The 16838-nt window shown below is 34.0% G+C and overlaps 1 protein-coding gene across 1 annotated transcript in view; it reads right to left on the bottom strand.

The window, feature by feature from the left end:
• TICRR (TOPBP1 interacting checkpoint and replication regulator) overlaps window positions 1-16838 on the bottom strand; it is a 40485-nt gene that overhangs the window by 1447 nt on the left and 22200 nt on the right. Inside the window, exons 15-21 of the mRNA XM_051981088.1 lie at window positions 14249-14392; window positions 11558-11648; window positions 11101-11162; window positions 10024-10158; window positions 9366-9514; window positions 1742-3929; window positions 1383-1505 (exon numbers count right to left, since the gene is read on the bottom strand). Of these exons, the coding sequence (XP_051837048.1) occupies window positions 1383-1505; window positions 1742-3929; window positions 9366-9514; window positions 10024-10158; window positions 11101-11162; window positions 11558-11648; window positions 14249-14392 (2892 nt within the window). The remainder of the gene's footprint in view (window positions 1-1382; window positions 1506-1741; window positions 3930-9365; window positions 9515-10023; window positions 10159-11100; window positions 11163-11557; window positions 11649-14248; window positions 14393-16838) is intronic.

The following is a 16838-nucleotide window of genomic DNA, read 5'->3' as shown; positions in this document are numbered from 1 at the left end:
AAAAAGGCAAAGATTTAGAATTAAGCCACCAAGTAATGGAAGTAGATAAAGATGATCAATAAAGTTTTAAGAAGAACCTATATTTGTAGGAAACTATACAGTGTGGGATTTGGAGTATCAAAACTACTGAGTATAATTTCATTAGCTCCTTCAGTCTTGAATAAAGATTAAAAGGAAGAGTAAACAGCCAAGCAACAATGGTATAAGTTAAGTTTTTCAGTTCTCCTAATCTTAACTTTCAGTTTAGTGGCTGAGAACTATGGGCTAAAGCTAATTTACATGATTTATAAAATTTTAGTGCTTTCTTTTAGAGGCAAAAGAATGGCCCAAATTATAGCTCAGTGGTTTTAAGTCTTCATCATCTCTTGTATTCCCACTCACTATAGTCAGAGAAAAAGTCCTATATATCCAGTGTTGTTAACATGTTGTTAATTCCTCAAGTAACTAGTAGAAAATCTTTTCTCTAGTGGGATAAAAAAAGCAATCTTGTTTAGAATAGTCACAAACACACACACAAAAAAACCCAGATCTCTTTCCCCCTTTTTTGGTCTAGACCTGAGACTTCATTAATGTAAGGAACTCTAGGAGGATATTCCCTCTATAAATTTATTTTGGTAACTGTTCTGCAATTTAGAGTTGCCCAGGGGCAATGAGAAATATTAAATGATTTGCTTGAGGAAGGTCACAGAGCCAGAATGTGTCAGAAGCTAAACTTGAACCTAGTTTTTTGGACCCCTTAGGTCAGTTCTCTGTCAATTATGCTATACCACTTATCATTAGAATGAATAGTATAATTATTAAACTAGGGACATTATAAACATCAATAAAAATTATGGAAAACTGGCTGATAAGATGAAAATTTCCCAATTGTTTTGAACATACCATCTATTCTTTATTAAATTAACCACTCTTAATCCATGTCTTCTCAGTGTTTTACTTATCCAGCCTAACTGTTTTTGGGGGGTAATGTTCAGTTTCTACTTTCATGCTTTCTAGAAGACTAAGTACCTGGAAAGCCAAGAGGTTTTATAATAAGAATGCTTGTAAATCCAAATTAGGAAGCTTTGTCTGAGATGAGGATAAAACATCATGAACTGTATATAAAAATATAAATATTTTAGAATGTTTAAACACATTCTATCCTCCCTAACTGCTTAAAAAACATTTTATCTGACAATTCTGAGCTAACTTAATTTAGTTCCTTATGTATGAGGTACTCAAATACTTCTATGTTGGAGTTACTTATATAGATGAAACCATAGGTCCAAACTAAAAAAATGTTGAATTGGATTGGCAGCCACAAGAAGATCATAGTTTTGACACAGGCTAGAGTTCTTAGAATTTGCTAATCAATAATAAAAATTACAAGTTAGGTGGTTTACCTCTAATATCCTTTCGCTGAAAGGAAGGTGCTTTTCCTTGGTATAGTAAAGGAGACTGGGTCAGTGCCCGAAGACCACTGGCAGAGAGACAACTTCTCACAGCACAGTTAGGTGGGGTAGAACCTAAAAAAACACCATACCACAAATACATCATTTGGCCCAGTACTTGACACATACCAGACACCTGAAAAATATTTGCTTAATATATAAAACTATGCTACTACATTCTCCCATGGACACTGGAAACAAACCAAAAAAATAAGCAACTCATCTTTCTAAGGATTCACCTCCCAAACTTCCTGTTCACTTGTCATAATTCCCAACAATAACTAAACAGAAGACCTTAAGAATATATTTACCTGAAATGAATACTTCATCATCCCCCATGGAGGAAGGCTGTCTTGTACTTCTACTTGGAGATTTCCTTTCTTCCTTTGTTTCATTATCAGCAGAAATTACCTGATTTCCTTTTTGGCTGCCACAAGTTCTAGTTTGGTACTCAGTTTCCTCTTTAGAAGAAAGTGGTCTTTTCCTAGAGAATAATCCAAATTGTCCTTTTGAAAAACTGTCCTCAAGCCTAGGTTCACAGTCACTAGAAGGTGATTGATCTGGAAGCCGACATACTCCTTCAAATTCAAAATCCCCCAAGACAGGAGTTTTGCTCGTGCCCTGTTCAAAAATTCTCTCTTTTCCCTCCTCTTCAATTTCAGATATATTTCCTAGGAGATCCAAACCTCTTTCATTTCTCCCACAAGAATTAGTATTGCTGTCTACTGCCTTTTTTTTTCTTGGCCAGTCTTGGATTGTATCAGGAGTGGTCTTCCCTTTGTGCCTGGGAGATGGTGTCCAAGGAACCCAAGCATCTGTTGGGGAGGGGGAAGGGGTGCTAGAGGGAAAGTGAGTTGGAGTATAAGACTGACAGATATACATCTGTCCCCCACTCTTGCCTGGGGTAGTATGGGAAGAATGAAGACATGGAGGTGAGACATAAGTAGCTTCAAGTTGGCTAGCTTTACCCTGGTGCAACAAGCATCCAAGATCAGAAATGTTCTCTCCTTCTAGAGATGTATCCACCTTTTTTTGGCTTTCAGCATTGACAGAGTCTACCCTTTTAATACGAAGCTTGGGTAAGCCAGAGGCTTGCATCTCCAGCTCAACCTCATAGGTTGGAGGACTAACAGAAATCACTTTCAGATGGTCTTCTGAAAACTGAGATGAAGCTTTTGGATCTGCTAACCGTGCTGCAGCTTTTCTCTGCCTTCTATCTGCAGTACAACGCAGGGCATAAGAAGGTACCAAAGGAGACTTAGATTTATTCAGTGGAGAAGACACCTCATTAGGTGTAGAAAGTTGTTCACAACTAAGAGCCTTCTTTAATCCTTCAGATGGTCTTAAACAAGTTTCTGAGTTATCGCTGCTTTGACATTCTGTTGCATTTTGGGTAGTAAGCAGAGGAGAGCAATTAAGCCATTCATACCCTGAAGGGTGAAAGTGCTCCTTGGGGGAAATTGGAGGAGAAAGATTTACTTTTTCCTGCTCCTTTTTAGGGGATAATTTTATAGTTGCCAAATCTTTTTGTTCAACTGTAGAACCATCAGAAGTATTTAACTGGTAAAGTGGCAAACTTCTTTCAAGGATGGAATTGTTTCTACTCATATGTTGTTTCCTCATTTTGGAAGGTGGTGAAGGCAGACTGTTAATAGGTTTAGTTACCCTTGAACTCCTTCTGAGAGTAGAGATAAGATTACTGGAATGAGATATGACTGCCATATTTGGCGATTTCTGTATCTTGCAATCAAATTCTTCAAGTCCAGTAGGAGAGAAAGAAACCACAAAAGATGTCTTAGTTGGAGTCATTACTGAAGCATCATGTGGTGGAGAATTAAATAGTTTTTTTGGGGGGGGAGAAATAGGCGGTGTGAATGCAGCAACCATATTCCCTGATCTTTTTATGTTTTGAACAGTTTTATCTTTTAATTCCTTAGTGTATTCCACTGATTGAGAAATTGTATGTATGAGAACATTTGGATCTTGATTTCTCTGACTTAGAGGTGTCATTGCAATTACCTGACCAGATTTTCTTGGAGATATAAAGGATCCTGATTTCTGAGGTGTTTTCTGTGAGTGTTTAATGGGAGTAAGATAATTAGTATTAGCGGTCTGGACAGTAATTGGGAACTTGGCTACTGGACATGAAATACTGGCTAGACTGGAATTCCTCTGACGTGACCAAGGAGGAGTCTCTAAAAGTTCAGGTGTTTGGCTTCTTGGCTTTTGGGGAGTTCTCTCAAGAGGAGAGGGGAATTCTTTTTGCAGGGCACTTTCCTTCTGAGGGATTACTTTTGCCTTAGATAGTGATATAATTTCTAAATCAGATGAAAGATCTTTTGTCGAATTCTTACAAGCCATCTGATTTGTTGATGTATTTTTTGAAGTAGTTTTTCTTTGTTTTCTTGGAGTGTGATATGCCATTTGTGGTGTTCGAGGCGATCTCCTTAGAATTCTGTTAGTGGGAGTCTGAGGCTTCTGGTCACTTTTCCTAGGAGTCTATAAAGAAAGTGACAATGATCATTCCAACTCAAATGTTATAAAGTGTTTTTTTTTTTTAATACAAAACTCTTAAACTAGGCAAATTTATGCTTGATATTCTCATAAAGATCCATTTAAAAAATGGATAAGAAAATAGGAAAATTGGAGAAAGCAGAAGTTTTGACTTTTGGTTGAATCCAAGTTTTAAACTAGAGTTTTCTTTTCTAGGTAACAATCAACTTTGATCATTTTCCTCTTGCCAATATTTCTTTCTTTTTTTTGCTGAGGCAATTGGGGTTAAGTGACTTGCTCAGGGTCACACAGCTAGGAAGTGTTAAGTATCTGAGACCAGAGTTGAACTCAGGTCCTCCTGACTTCAGGGTTGGTGCTCTTATCCACTGCACCACCTAACTGCCCCTTGCCAATATTTCTTAAATTTGACTGTCAACTCCAATTCCTCTGTCCAGTGGTTTGTAAGACTTACCATATTGGAGAGCAATCTACCTTTACGCCTAAAGAGTTATTAAACTGTCGATACCATTTGACTCAGCAATACCACTAAGTCTGTTTTGAAAGATGACTAAGGAAAAGGGAAAAGATCCTCTATGTTCTCAAATATTTTTAGCAGCTTCCTTTGTGGTGGCAAAGAATTGGAAACTGCAGGGATACCGATCAACAGGGGAATGGCTAAATAAGTTGTGGTATATGATAATAGAATACTATTGAACTTTAAAATTTTTAAAAATATATTTAAAAAAATTTTTCCAAATACATGCAAAATACATGCATCTTTACAAAATCTTGTGTTCCAATTTTTTCTCCCTCCCTTCTCTTTCCCTTCCCTAGGAAGAAAGCAATCTAATATAGGTTAAACATATGAAATTCTTCTAAACATATTTCCATATTCATCATGTTATACAAGAAAAATCAGATCAAAAGAGGGAAAAAAACAAGCAAACAACAAAAAGATGAAAATACTATACTTTGATCCACATTCAGTCTCCATAATTCTCTCTCTGGATGCAGATGGCTCTTTCCATCTATTGAAATTGCTTCGAATCAGCTCATTGTTGAAAAGAGCCAAGTTCATCATCACATAATCCTGTTTTCTTGGTTCTGCTCATTTCACTTAGCATCAGTTCATATAAATCTTTCTAGACTTTTCTGAAATTAATCTGTTCATCATTTCTTATAGACCAATTCCACTACATTCATGTATCATAACTTATTCAACTATTCCCCAACAGATGGGTATCCACTCCAGTTCCTTGCCCTAAAAAAAAAAGCTGCACATGTGGGTTTCCCTGTTTTTTATGACCTCATTGGGATGCAGATTCAATATAGATACTGCTGGTTCAAAGAATATGTATAATTTTCTATCCCTTTGGGCATAGGTCCAAGTTGCTCTCTAGAATGCTTGGATCATTTCACAACTCTACCAACAATGATTTAGTGTCCCAGTTTTCTTCACATCTCCTCCAATATTTATCATTATCTTTTCTTGTTATCTTAGCCAATCTGAGAACTCCATGAAGTGGTACCTCAGAGTTGCATTTCTCTAATCAAGAGTAATTTAGAGCATATTTTCATATAGCTAAAAATGGTTTTAATTTCATCGTCTGAAAATTGTCTGTTCATATTCTTTGACCATTTCTCAATTGGGTAAAAATTTGAGTCAGTTCTCTATGTATTTTAGAAGGAGGTCTATATCAGAAGCCCTAGATGTAAACATTTCCCCCCAGTTTTCTATTTCCCTTCTAATCCTGGTTGTATTGGTTTTGGTTGTACAATACCTTTTTAATTTAACATAATCAATTCATTTTTCAGTTCATAATGTTCTCTAGTTCTTCTTTGGTCATCAATTCCTCCCTTCTCCACAGATCTGAGAGAGAAACTATCCTTTGTGCTCCTAATTTGCTTATATTTTTATGTCTAAATGATGAACCCGTTTTGACCTTATGTTATACAGGGTATTAGATACCAGTCAATGCCCATTTTCTACCATACTATTTTCCAGTTTTTCCAGCAATTTTGTTAAACTGTGAGCTCTCCTGAAGTTGAAATCTTTGTGGTTTATCAAACAGTAGATTATTGTAGTCACTGACTATTGTGTGTTGTGAATCTAACCTATTCCACTGATCCATTACTCTATTTTTTAGCCAAACCAAATATACTGTTGTGCTTTTAAGAAATATTGAGCTTGTTGATTTTAGAAAAACAAGAATAGATTTGCATGAAATAATCAATAGGGAAATGAGTAATAGCAATATTATTTTAAGAATTTTGAATGACTAGGTCATTCTGATTTAAAGGACCTATGAAGAAAGATACTAGCTGTATCTAGAAAAAGAACTGATAAATAGAAGTATATATACAATGATTTTATACATATATGCATACATGCATACACATACACGTCTAGGGCAGGAGGAAGGAATTTTATAAAAGGAAAAGCTACATAATAATTTCATATATATTTGCAATTTCACCTGTGATTGTTTTTAGTTCTACTATTATGGAAATGCCTTTTTTACTTCATAAATTAAAAATAAAAAAATTAAGACAGTCTCTACAACACTTACATTTTATATAGTGCAATTAAAAACATTTTTTCTAGTTTTCTGTCATTTGAATCATAATTCATCTCTCCAAATGAAATTTCCATTTCATCCATTGGTCTATCATTACTTCCACCCATTGGTCTTTTTATGTACTTTTCACCTCCCACTCATTCTGTTCTAGCCAAGCATACTCTGTCCCCATACATTCAATTGCTTTTTATCTTTCAGACTTTCCAAGATCAATCCCCAAATATTTACCTATCATTATTATAGGTACATTGATTTTTCCACTAAAACTTTACTCAGATGCCTCATCTTGTTATCAAGGTGAATTTGTATTTTTGATTGCTCCCTCCTTCTTGGTCTCTTTTGCTGGACCTTCATCCAGGTCCTGCCTTATAATGCCACAGAGCTCTAGCCTAGATCATCTTCTCTTCTTCCCCTGCTATCTCCCTTGGTGATGTCATTAGCTCCCAGAGATTCAATTATCATCTCTATGGGGATGATTTTCAAATCCAATTAATCTTCCAGTGCTCATTAGATGTCTTGAACTGCATGTCCCATAGAAATCTTAAACACAACATGTCCAAACCTGAACTTGTCTTTCCCCCAAATCTTCCTTCCTAATATCCCTATTAGGAAAAAGACTGGGAGGACTATGAGGATACTACCATTCTACAAATCACATAAGTCTGCATTCGGGGTGTCATCCAGTCCTCATCTGCTTATCCTTTATCTGCTGCCATGTTCTATTTATTTAACTTCATAGTATCTCTTGCATGCTTATCCTTACATGAGACACTGCCACTGATCCAATACTTCATTCCTGTACTATTGCAATAGACTGTTGGTTGGTCTGCCCACTACAATATTTCACTCAGAAATGAAAACAATCTTCTTAAATTGTTAAGTATGATCATTCCACTTCACCACCTACTCAATAAACTCTAGTAGTTCTCTATCACCAGGATCAAATATAAAATATTATTTGGCTTCCAAAGCAGGTTACAACCTAGCTCTCCTTACCCCCCATTTTCCCATTATTCTTACAACTCCTCCCTGCCTTTCTCTTCCTTTGTATCTTTAACTTGCTGACACTGGCCTCTTTGTTCTTCCTGAAATGAGATATTCTCTATTCCAATCCAGAACATTTTCACTATCTGTCCCTCATTTCTGGAAAGCTCATCTTTGATTCCTGGCTTCCCTAAGCTTCCTTCAAGTCCTAGATAAAATCCTGCCTTCTACAAAAAAACTTTCATGATATCCCTTAATTCTAGTGCCTTTCTTCTATGGATTACTTTCAATTTAGCTTGTTTGTATCGAGCTATTTTCACATTTCCCCCTTATATTGTGAGCTCTTTGTTGCTTGCTTTTTTTTTACTCCCAGCACTTAGCAGAGTGCCTGGTGCTAATAATGGTACTTTGCTTAACAAATGTTTACTGACTGATCCATAAGCAATGGAATTTAACAAAAACTACTGAAAAAGTTTGGCACAACATATAGACTGCTGCCATATACTAAGATAAATAAAGCCAATGAAATCAAATTAAAAGTAAAACCAAAGCAGCTAAAATTGGAAGGGAAAAATTATTATAAATTTTTTTAAATGAGTCTCATTTCTTTAAATTACGTATTTATAAGAACCACTCTAATTGATAAATGGTTAAAAGATTTTAACAAGCAGTTTTCTAAGGAAAAAATACAAAGTATCAATTGCCATAATGAAAAAAAAAGCTTCAAATTATTAATAAAGAAATGAAAATTAAAACAACTCTGAGGTTCCATCTCACATTCAATTAGATTCACAGAACTTACAGAAAAAGAAAATGAAAAATATAGAAAGAGCTCCAGGAAAAACAAGGTACATTACCTAAAAAGTATATTGGAACGATACTTCAAAAGTTACAATTGTGCTATCCTTCGACCTAGTGATACTACTACTAGGTCTATACCACAAAGAGATCAAAGAAATAGGAAAAAATCTCTTTTTGTGGTGGCAAAGAACTGGTGTCCAAAAATATTTATTATACATGAATGTAACAGAATATTATTGTGCCATAAGAAAAGTTGAGAGGGACATTTTTAGAAAAACCTGGGAAGATTGCATGAACTGATGAAGAGTGAAGTAGACAGAACTAGAATATTTTATGCAACAACACTATAAAAATAAACAACTTTTAAAAATTTAAGAACTTTGATCAATACAATAATCAATCATGATTGCAGAGGTCACATGATGAAACATTAGAACTACCTCCTGACTGAGAGGTAATGTACTTAGGATATAGGTTGAAGCCTTTTTTTGGTCATGGCCAATGAGGGAACTCATTTGGCATGACTATGTATTTGTTACAAGAGTTTTTCTCTTCCTACTTTCTTTCACTATCAGTGGTGGTTGGAGAGGTGAGAGAACAAAGACTTGTTAAATGGGGGGAGGGAGGGAAGGGAATCAGGGGGGAAAGGGAAGAAAGTTTAAAGGAAAAAAAAGTGGCTACACCAGTAGAATTTAACTTCTAGCAGGTCCTGTCAAAGTCTTTGAATACTGACTCAGGAAATAAAATTTCCTTTTCCCCCAAGTATCTCCTTAGCTCAAAGAGGATCATTGCAAGAGTACAGGCAATCAGGTAATAAACATTTTTAACTCTATTAACTCATAAGTGGTTTGTGATCTGCACTATACTGATGTGACTGATGAAATCAATCACAAAATCTCATATTCAAGCTCTAACTCATAAATCCTTGAATTATAAACATTGATTTGCATTGCTTATGTCTTGTATATTGTATTATAAGCCCCCTAAAAAAAGGCCTTATCTAATTCTCACTTATGATTCCCATGAACACAATAGCCAATTTTTTTTTACCTTAAAATGCTTATTATAAGACATTTACCTGATACAGTTTCTTAGAATCCACTGGGTTTTTTGGAGACTTTTTAGTTTGATGCACTTCCTTTGTAGGTGTAGTCATCTCAGAGACTGCACCAAAAAAAAGCCTTTTGGGAGATCGGATACCCTGAATTACAGGACATTCCTTAGTACCTAAAAAATAAAGTATGAAAATACTTTAGTGCTATTGGCTCTCTGTGCATAGCATTAAGACATCCAAATTATATTAGGAAAAATGAAATAATAAAACTCATGAAAAAAACACTATAGGTGTTTTTTTGTGATAATGAAAGGAGGAATAGCATAAATAATATAACATATATAAAATTTCATTTCTTATCTGAGGTTTTACTGTATAGCAAAAGTTCTAAGTCATTACAGATTAATCTCTTTTGAATAAACAAAAGAATGATGTCATAGACAACAAACTGTACTGGTCCAAAGTATATATCTTGGCAGAAAGCTGGAAAGTCTTTCCACAGAAAAGTTCAGTGTTACATGTACATTATTGTCCCTACCCAAGGGAAAAAAACTGGCAAATTCAACATTTTCCTCAAAGCACCACACACACACACACACACACACACACACACACACACACACACACACACAATCTCCCATCCGTCAAAAATTATTTTTAAGAGGTTAAGTATATAAGTGACCTGATTCATCCTTCTGTCTTGAGTATACTCTCTGTATATTTCGAGGCTTTGGTTGTGATATGGGGTAGAAAGAAGCAGAGTTTGTTCTCACAAATGATAGATGCTTGATGCGAGGGCTTCGTCTCAAACTCGTTTCTAGAAAAGCAGAATGATAGCTAATTTATCCAGGAAAAATATATCCTTGATATTTTCATACTAAACAGGAAAAAGAGCATTTGTACAACAATGGATAAAAGATGGAAATTCTAGACCAAATGCTAATTGTTAAATTAATTCTAAAATGTTGCTACAAATATACATAGTATTTATGATGTGGCTTCACTGAAGTATAGAGAAGTATGATCTACAGATGTCTTTTCCTGAAGGTACATAAAAATCAACACAACCATCACCTTTGTTCCATTTTTTTTTTAAACTCCAAACCTAAAAATCAGGTTATATCAATTTTCACCCTGATTCTATTTTCATTTGGATAAGAATATTATATATCCATAAACTACCTCACTAATTTTAAAGGTATGAGAAAATAATTTATATTACTGTTATGATATTAGATAACAACAGCCAACATTTCATTTAAAAGGCAGATGCCTTTCTAGTGAGATACATGTTCATTCATTCATAAGAGAATTTCTTAAATAACCTGAAGCATTTTTATTAAATCACATAATATAATACTCATATACAAATAGCTGAGCCTGTCGTGGGAGATTAAACCTATGTTGAGTATTTTAGAGAGCAGAAATAGGACTAATGAATAAAAGTTACATAGGAACAGATTTGAAATGGATATAATTAGAGCTGAAATGGAATGGTCTATTTCATGAGTGGAAGTATTCAATAGAAACTAGTGAAGAGATTCTTTCACTAAGTAGAAAGTTAAGACTAAATGAACTTTAAGGATCCTTCCAATTTAGACCCTTCCATACACAAAAATCTAAATTTCTATTGCAGGTATGACCCTATCATCACTGCATATATAAAATGCTTTGGAATTCAAGATAAAATAGAGAGAAAGCTAGTTTATTAAGACTAAGAAAAACTAAAAAGATAAGACCAAATTCTAGAAATACTCACCACATTCTTCTTTTTCAGGAGATTCTTCAACAACATCAATGTCAGGACCAGGATCAGAGGACCTTGAAATAAAAGAAAAATAATGTATGTGAGTTTTCTTATACTTGAAAAATGGAGGGGTCGTCTTACTAATAGCCTACTGGATGTTAATCTCACCAGAGAATCTCATGACTTTTAAATTCTTGAGACAACTTCCTATATGCTCAAATTGGGAGTACTAATCTCCAATCTGAACATATTAAAAGCCAATAAATTATTTTTCCAAATTATACAAATTTTGGTTACTGTTTACTTTGCTATCCAAACATGGCTCTACTTCTAAAGATGCAGATTTCGTCTAGCCAGACAAAATCTGAAGTTATAAGAGAAGGTAAGGCAAAGATCATACTAAATCCAAAAAAAAAAAAAAAAAGTACAATGAGTTAATGAAGCAGATAAATGTAAGAACGCAACCTACCTGCCCTTTATTTGTCTCTGAAGTAATCTTCTAGATACCTGTTTGTGCAATGGAGTCTCTGATACCCTCTTAGTTAGCAGTTTATGATAATCTAAATTATGAGAGAAGCAAAAATTACAAGTTTTATATAACTTTATAAGGGGCAAATATAAGCATTAAAGGTAGCAGCCTTAAATTTCAAATGGCCTATGATTTGATGAGGAGAATGGCTAGTCAGTTATTATTATAGAATAGAAAGGATCTTAGTTCTTTTTAATTTAATTAACTTTGGATAAAACTGGCTGATCTATCAACACTAAAAGGATAATGTATATAACATTTTGTAGACTTTCATATAAAATATAATTTGTATTTGTTTCAGCAAAGAGTTGGGAAGCAAACATTCTATCTTCTTACCTTTATCATTGACTTCTGAACTATTTTGTATTTAAATATTTTTTCCTTCAAGTTTATAAAAATGAAAGCACTTATTTGAAAAACTAAGAGCTAAACTACTCATCATGATATATCAGATCAGTACATTGGCTAACTCCATAGAAATTAGGAGAGATGATCTTAAATCTTAATGTCATTTTAGTGTTTCAGAACTGAAGCAATTGGGGTTGTCATATCTATTTCTATCATTAATTACACATGTGAAATATACTGACTTATATTTTATAAAAACCCTAACTTCCATCTATGTACTATAAGAGTTAGATAAAACAGAATAAACCAAGTATCCCTGGTAAGCTGACAAGTTTTCATTTTTCTATCTATGTTGCTATAATAAACATTAATACACACATATATACTATGTGTCTGTATACACAGGGTGTTCCAAAGTTGTGGTGTAATCTTAAGCTATTAAAGCTTATTTATTTATTTTTAAATATATGTGTGTGTATTTAAATAGTATTTTATTTTTTCTCTTAGTAACAAGTCAAGAAAATTTTTAGCATTCATTTTTGCAAGATTTTAAGTTCCAAATTATTCTCCCTCCCTTCTTCTGAAGATAGTAGGCAATTTTCTTTTTTAAAAAATAAACTATCAGTTTAAAACTGGATTAAAACTTGGGACATGCTATATTTTAAGAAAATAGAGTTGAATACATAAAGTGACCACTGAATGACATCTCACCAATAAACCAGTTTAAAGGTTAAAAATGAGGAAGAAACACAAATATATAGCTTTGTAACAATGTCGATACTTAATATTATATTTTTAAAATTAGCTCTTATTGGTTCTCTACATTTGCTTTTTGTTCTTGCCCCAGTAGCCTGCTTTGTTGCTCCTGGGAGTGTTCTTGTCACTGTATCTTAGTCTGTGCAATATTCTTCCCATTCTTTTTTCTCCATTTATTTAAGGGCTCATCCTTTCAACTTCTAGCTCAAATCTTATCTTTTCCATGTAGATTACTCTGTTTTAGCAGGTAATCCCCTTTCCCCTTTGTATTTGTTATACTTACTGGATTCTATTATTTAGTCATGTGGCATCCTATCCTGTTATTTTTTTTTTTTCTTTTTCTGTTTATGTGTAGATATAAGCTCCCCACTGGTAGGGCTTTATCATATAGCTCTGGGTTATCAATACTTAACAACAACAGTAGCAGCTAGTATATAGTGGTCTAGAGTTTGCAAAGCATTTCACAATAGTATCTCATTTAATCTTCAGAAAAATCTGAAGTAGGTGCTATTATCACCCCCATTTTATAGATAAGGAAATTGAGGGAGATAGAGATTAAATAACTTGCCTAGGGTAATATACCTAGTATGCGAGATGGGATTGGAACTCATCTTTCTTGACTATCTACTGTTATCTTTCAGTAACATGTGTATATGGTAGGCATTCAAGAAAATGTTTGCTGCTACTATTACAAAGTAGTATTTTCAATCATTTTTCTTTTTGGTAAAGGGAAAGGAAATCTATTTCACTTAAAACTACCTCAAACTAATTACTTGGAGACATCAGTATTAAACTACATAGCTTTTAAGGGAAACTCTAATGAGGGTGAGAAGGTAGAGGGGGAAAGGGATTACAATTGCCCCTCACTAAGCCTGGTCTCTAGGGATATTCCTAAGAAGCTATTTAGCTTAGTTGTGAATAACCTTTCCCTTAGTTCAGTGAAACCAAGATCAGTAATTTTGAAAGTGGGATTTTACTAGGAAACTAAGGGAAAAACAAATTACAAAAGTGGAGAAGTGGGCAAGATTACAGAACAGAGTTTATTGTTTATCCTCAGCGTTATTTGATGTTTTTTTATTTAGATATAGATATAAAATAGATACAAGTTATCTATTGTATTAGATACAAATCTAAATGATTCATATTCCTCAGAAAGAGGTGGATTTTCAGGTTGATACTGTTGCTAGGTCTGGTGAGATTTTTAGTTAGCAATGAGGAATTCCTTGCTTTATGATTCTTGTGGGCTTCAAGCCACCCTTCACTGACTACAAATACCTCCTTTAATATTCCAGAATGTCTCTATGGCTCTGGACCATGGAATTTTCTCCTGTTCCCCCACCCACTTTGCCTGAAGCAAAGCTAGTTATTAAGGTTTAATATATCCTTTAGAAGAAACCTAGCTTCTTTAACAGTCATATAGCTTTGAGCCTCATAGAGCACCCTGTCATCTTTTAAGAAAGGCTGAGGGAACAGTTATGATGGTTACTTTCTCAATTGGGGTTATTCCTACTTGGACACATATAGTACCTTGAATCTCCCTAAGGTTGTCAACTTTGTATTTTAGCCCTTCAACAGCTGACACTGAATGACTTCGGGGCAGTCTTTTCATGGATCTTTTTGAAGGAGAAAGCATTTCTTGGTTGAAAAGGTTTCTTCTAACCTTGGTCACTTCTGAAACAAAGAAAAATAGTGATGTTACCATTATTTCTGAGGCAAGAGGGATATTACTCGAAGTAGAAAGGCCTTAAAAAAATCCAAATCTAAATAGGGTCACAGTAAAGTTGGATTATTTGGATTTATGATGAATTCTTTTAAATTTTTTTTTGATAATTTAAAATCTTACTGTCTATTTATGAATTCAATATACATATTTTTCACACACAATCCATTATTCCCAAATGTAAATCTAAATCTACTCTGAAGCTATGTGAAATATAAAGTAACACTGAAACAACAGAACATTTCAAAAATATATCGAGACTGAATATACATGAAAGTCACAAGTTCTCTAGTTTATATGGAATAACCAAGTACTGGCAGTAAAAGTTTTCAGTGAAGAGGGTAATTTTCTACCTCATGGCTTGCCAGAACACATCTTTTGAGAATACAATATTAGCAGAAAGTATATGGGAATACAAAGGGTTGTTTTTGTCCTTTATTTTTGAAAAGAACTATGACATCAGAGAGGGGATACCATGACATGCAAACAAATTGGATTTAAATAAGAGAGGGCTGTGCAAGATCACCTGCCTCATTTTCTCCTCTAGAACCATCTGTCTGGTCACCAGATGTAGATCAATATGACTAGGGATGGCCCTGGTGAAGTGAATAGGTAACTTTTTAAAAGCATTTTCTTTTGAATAAGCAAAATCAATAGCCAGCCACTTTATTTCACACAATAAAACCATAAGTTACTAAAGGTAATATATATACATGCTTATTCAGAGACATGAGAATGGAAAGTTCTAGGGGATTGGAAAGAATCTTCTATCTTCTGCCCATCTTTAGGCACATAGAGGGATTCAAAAATTAAAATATCAATTCTAATTCATTCAGATTGTGCGATTTATTACTATAGGAGAGAAAGGAGATTCTATATAATCCCAAAGGGATGTGTATATTTCTTACATTGAGGGAAAGAGCCATGTATTATTTATTTCTACGTGACAGCCTCCAGACTCAGAGTGATAAATATCTGATGTGATATATATCACAGAGCAGAGTGATGAATGAAATATATGTGCTACCATCCTCAGTAATTTGAGACAATGTATTTAGAGTTGATAGGGAGGTACAGAAATTATCTTGTCCAATAGACTAATTTTATAAAGAAATCAAGGCCCAGGGATTTGAGTCTTACCCAGTAAGTCACCTAAAATAACATTAGTAATAAGTAGCAAAACTGGGATTTGAACCCAGGTTCCCTGTCTCCAAATCTTGATACTCTCTACTATACCATTTTCCCAGTTAGATGATTAATAAATCATAACTTTGTCCTGGTTAGTAAATTATACTACAAAACTTCTCAGGAAGGAAGGATTGTGTCTACCAAAATCCCCTATGCCAATAATTATACAGTATTATCGTTCTATCCTGAAAGAAATGTCTTTTTGGAATGCAGTAATAGCAACTAAAATTTCCTCAGAGATCAGCCTATCAATGGAATAATGTAATGAAGTGAAATAGAACGAAGAAAACTGAACCAAGAGAATATACACATGCTTACTACATTGATATAAATGATAATACTAAAAAGTAGTTCTACTGTGATGAATTCTAATGTATGATCTTGATCCTAGGAAACTAACAATGAAACACACCTTCTCAATAGAAATAGAAACTATAAATGTGGAATGAGGTTCTATATCATACAGATATAGTTGCGATGTTTGCTGGCTTTGTTTAAATTTTTCTCTTTTTTTTTGGTTCCTAGGATGGACTTAAAAGCTATTTAGTCAGCTTAGTTGTATCCAATTCTTTATGATTTAGTTTGGCAAAAGGTAAAGAGGAGTTTGTCATTTCCTTTTCCAGCTCATTTTATAAACGAGAGAGAGGTAAACAGGATTAAATGAGTTGCACAGGGTCATACAACTAGTATCTGAGATCACATTTGAATTCAGAAATTTGAGTCTTCTTGACTCCAGTCCTGGCACTCTATCTACTGTGTGACCTAGTTGCCTGGGAGAAAGGAATAATACACAAAAACAAAAGAATGAAACTGTTGCTTTTTTCCCTTAAAGTGCTACTTTAAAAAATTATATCTAACTTATTTTGTATTCAATTTATACTTTAATATATTTAACATGTATTGGTCATCCTACCATCTAGGGGAGGGGGTGGGGGGAAGGAGGGGGAAAATTGGAACAAAAGGTTGGCAATTGTCAACACTACAAAATTACCCATGCATATAATTTGTAAATACAAAGCTATTAAAATTTTTTTTAAATTATATCTAGAGATTTATTATTTGGTATAAAATGAATGGTGCTTGGATTAACAATATTTTGTATGGCAGTAATAAAGTTAATTTATAATTTTGTCTATGTGAGATATTCTTGTACAGAAAAAAGACAGAAAACCAGTAATAATAATGAAAATGGAACATGATCTGGCATGG

Source organism: Antechinus flavipes, chromosome 2, assembly GCF_016432865.1.
Source record: "Antechinus flavipes isolate AdamAnt ecotype Samford, QLD, Australia chromosome 2, AdamAnt_v2, whole genome shotgun sequence".
Taxonomy (NCBI): domain Eukaryota; kingdom Metazoa; phylum Chordata; class Mammalia; order Dasyuromorphia; family Dasyuridae; genus Antechinus; species Antechinus flavipes.
The sequence above is the reverse complement of the archived record's forward strand: the minus strand, read 5'-3'. Positions and strand labels throughout refer to the sequence as shown.